Raw genomic sequence first — 2550 nt, forward strand, 5'->3', positions numbered from 1 at the left:
TTTTAAATGTAATAGTGATAATAAGATAATAATTTGCAAGTAATCATTTCTTATTTGTTAGCATATACCAATTTTTTTTCAGTTGTTTGTTTATGGTGGACACCTTAACTCCATGAATTGGAATGCAAAAACATCAAATCAAGGACTTTTATTTGTTCTCTAGAAGATTGGCTACCACTTAATAATTAACTACTAGATCCAACCAACTTTATATTCACAATAAGAATTTTTTTTTTTTAAAAAAAACAGTAATTAAGCTTCTCTCTCCTTTAAATTAGCCAATAAAATTTCGACAACTCTCTCAAATAATTAATGAATTACATTGAAATATTGAAAATTATCTACTCTATCCAATTTCTAAAAATAATTTGTTGAATTTTCTTTGTTCTTTTGCTATATTTGTTGGGTTTCTAAAGATGACAATAACAAGGGATGAATCATATGTAATCAAATACAAAGCAATTTGGAGCAACAATCCAAAATCCAAGTCAAAAGGGCCATGTTGATTGATACAAATTTGTTTGTGCTTCATCATATCCTCCCTTGTTAATTATCCTTTGCACATCTTCTACTTCTTCACTATTGCATGCCTTTATCTTCTGTAAGAACATCAACAAATAAACGCAATCAAAATACATTTCAATATTTTGCATCCACTTGGGTGTACCTATTTCTAGGTACGACATATGAAGTACGTAGTCGCGTAACAATATATTATATATACCTGTTTTTTCTCCACAGGCTCGTTTACGGCATTAAAATCATAAAATTGACTGGCTGCAGTAAGCTTCATGGAAAGAAACTGAGTAGTAGAAAAAAAGAAAAAATGGGGTTAATTAATAATTAATAGTCAATGATGAATCAGTTACAATAATTACAGGTATTTAATTTTCTTAAGCTAAAAGTCTTTTAGAATCACAAACTAACCTCAACTTGGTTCTGCAATGACTGAACATAATTGATTATTTCATCTAACATCACGGCCATTCCCATCGTCTGCAATCAAAATTAGCATTAAACAGCCCGCCATATAATAATACTGTACGTGTCTGGAATTAATAGTCCCATATAATATTTCAAACGAAACTAATTTGAACCTTGTAGCAACCAGGAACAATGTCTTGTAAGCATCTAAGCCTCTCATTAATCTTTCCTCTTCTTACCTGAAAACCCCAAATAATTCAGCAAAATTTTATCAATAATTTTCTACAATTTGAAGAAGATATATCATTATATTCACTAAATCAATAAACAAATTATTTAGATGTTTGAATAAATACATACCCTTTCTGCAATACTATGACTATCTGTTGCTTGGCCACGTCTAGCACGAACGTGAACAACTTCTTTGGGGTTTCCTTCATCTTTATCATTATTTTTGCTTCTCTTTCCTCTGTTTGAGCTCTGTTACATATTTACATGAATATATCAGCATTGATTTAAATTAGACTCGAAATAATATTTTTACATATTTTTTTTGACAAATATTTTTACATATTTACATGAATATATCAGCATTGATTTGATTTAAATTAGACTCGAAATGATATTTTTCAAATTTTGATTGGTTCGAAACTTGCATACAACGGGTGTATAATGTAGACAACCGGTTCAGTCACCCGTGGTTACATATTAGTCAAGTTCGGAAATGATTGACTTTTATGTGATTTAGGTGAGTAAACCGTCTGTATACAATACACCTGTTGTATAAAATTGAAAAACTAAGCAGGATGCAGATAAGTGGGTATACATTTTTCTTTCGAGCTCGATCATTAGAAGTAGGAGATGATGAATACAAAGAACTGCTACTTTCTTGCAAATCTTCTGGTTTTCTTTTGTTGGTTGTTCCACTTCCACTGCATTCATTTCCATTTCCTGATAACACGGCTGAATCGGCTTGAGCTTGCTCTGAAACATGAGTGTTTCCAAACATTTTTACATGAAGTTCAGATGTTTGTTCAGTGGGGATAATTTGATCATTGGAAAAACCCATCAAATTTTGATAATCCAAGTTTGAATTTTGTACCAAACAATGGTTGATTGCCATGAAAGGATTTGTTAAGTCCCAATTAAGATCATTATCAAGAAAAGTAAATGAATTGTTAGATGACAAAATATTGGAGTTTCCTGTGAAATAGTTAGCCATTTGAAAAGAATTTGATTGTAATTAAACTGTTTTAAAGAGAGAAAGAGAGGGACAAATGAGTTTGGATAATTGAGACTTTGAGAAGGGTGTTAGAAGAGTTAGCAAATTTATAGGAGTGGGGTTGGTATATATGATGAAGTGAAAAGTGAGAGAACTATAGTCCCACTCCTAATTTTATTTAGGGCTAATAATTTTGATGTGATTAAAAAACACTCTAAATATGGTAGGGGTTTTTTTTTTTTTTTTTTTTTTTTTTTTTTGTAATTTTTGTTATCTTTTTTATGGCCCCTCTCCATATTATAGATCGCCTAGAATTATATAATTGAAAAATATATGCCAAATTATGTGCACAAAATATTATAAAGGTTATTATACGAAATGTGTATTTTTTAAAGTCCTATATT

The 2550-nt window shown here is 30.2% G+C and overlaps 1 protein-coding gene across 2 annotated transcripts; it reads right to left on the minus strand.

Moving 5' to 3' along the window:
• Nucleotides 1-265: 265 nt before the first annotated feature.
• Nucleotides 266-2267, minus strand: LOC145586035 (transcription factor BC1-like). 2 transcript variants are annotated; one of them, XM_081642760.1, is made up of 6 exons: nucleotides 1751-2267; nucleotides 1285-1404; nucleotides 1098-1163; nucleotides 928-996; nucleotides 725-802; nucleotides 266-596 (listed from the first exon to the last, which is right to left on the minus strand). In XM_081642760.1, the coding sequence occupies exons 1-6, from the start codon at nucleotides 2144-2146 to the stop codon at nucleotides 489-491; spliced, it is 837 nt and encodes a 278-aa protein (XP_081498886.1). In that variant the 5' UTR covers nucleotides 2147-2267; the 3' UTR covers nucleotides 266-488. The 2 variants fall into 2 exon arrangements, with proteins under 2 accessions (XP_081498886.1, XP_081498878.1); XM_081642752.1 differs by having other exon boundaries at nucleotides 266-599; nucleotides 1751-2266.
• Between the last annotated feature and the right edge of the window lie 283 nt (nucleotides 2268-2550).

This window comes from Chenopodium album, chromosome 2 (genome assembly GCF_948465745.1).
Source record: "Chenopodium album chromosome 2, dcCheAlbu1.1, whole genome shotgun sequence".
NCBI lineage: Eukaryota > Viridiplantae > Streptophyta > Magnoliopsida > Caryophyllales > Amaranthaceae > Chenopodium > Chenopodium album.

Excerpts from the sequence above, each read along its gene's own strand:
- LOC145586035 (XM_081642752.1), bottom strand. The coding sequence starts at position 2,146 with ATGGCTAACTATTTCACAGGAAACTCCAATATTTTGTCATCTAACAAT. Across the intron at positions 1,164-1,284 it reads GTCATAGTATTGCAGAAAGG|GTAAGAAGAGGAAAGATTAA; the intron begins GTATGTATTTAT and ends TGGGGTTTTCAG. Across the intron at positions 803-927 it reads CATTGCAGAACCAAGTTGAG|TTTCTTTCCATGAAGCTTAC; the intron begins GTTAGTTTGTGA and ends TCTACTACTCAG.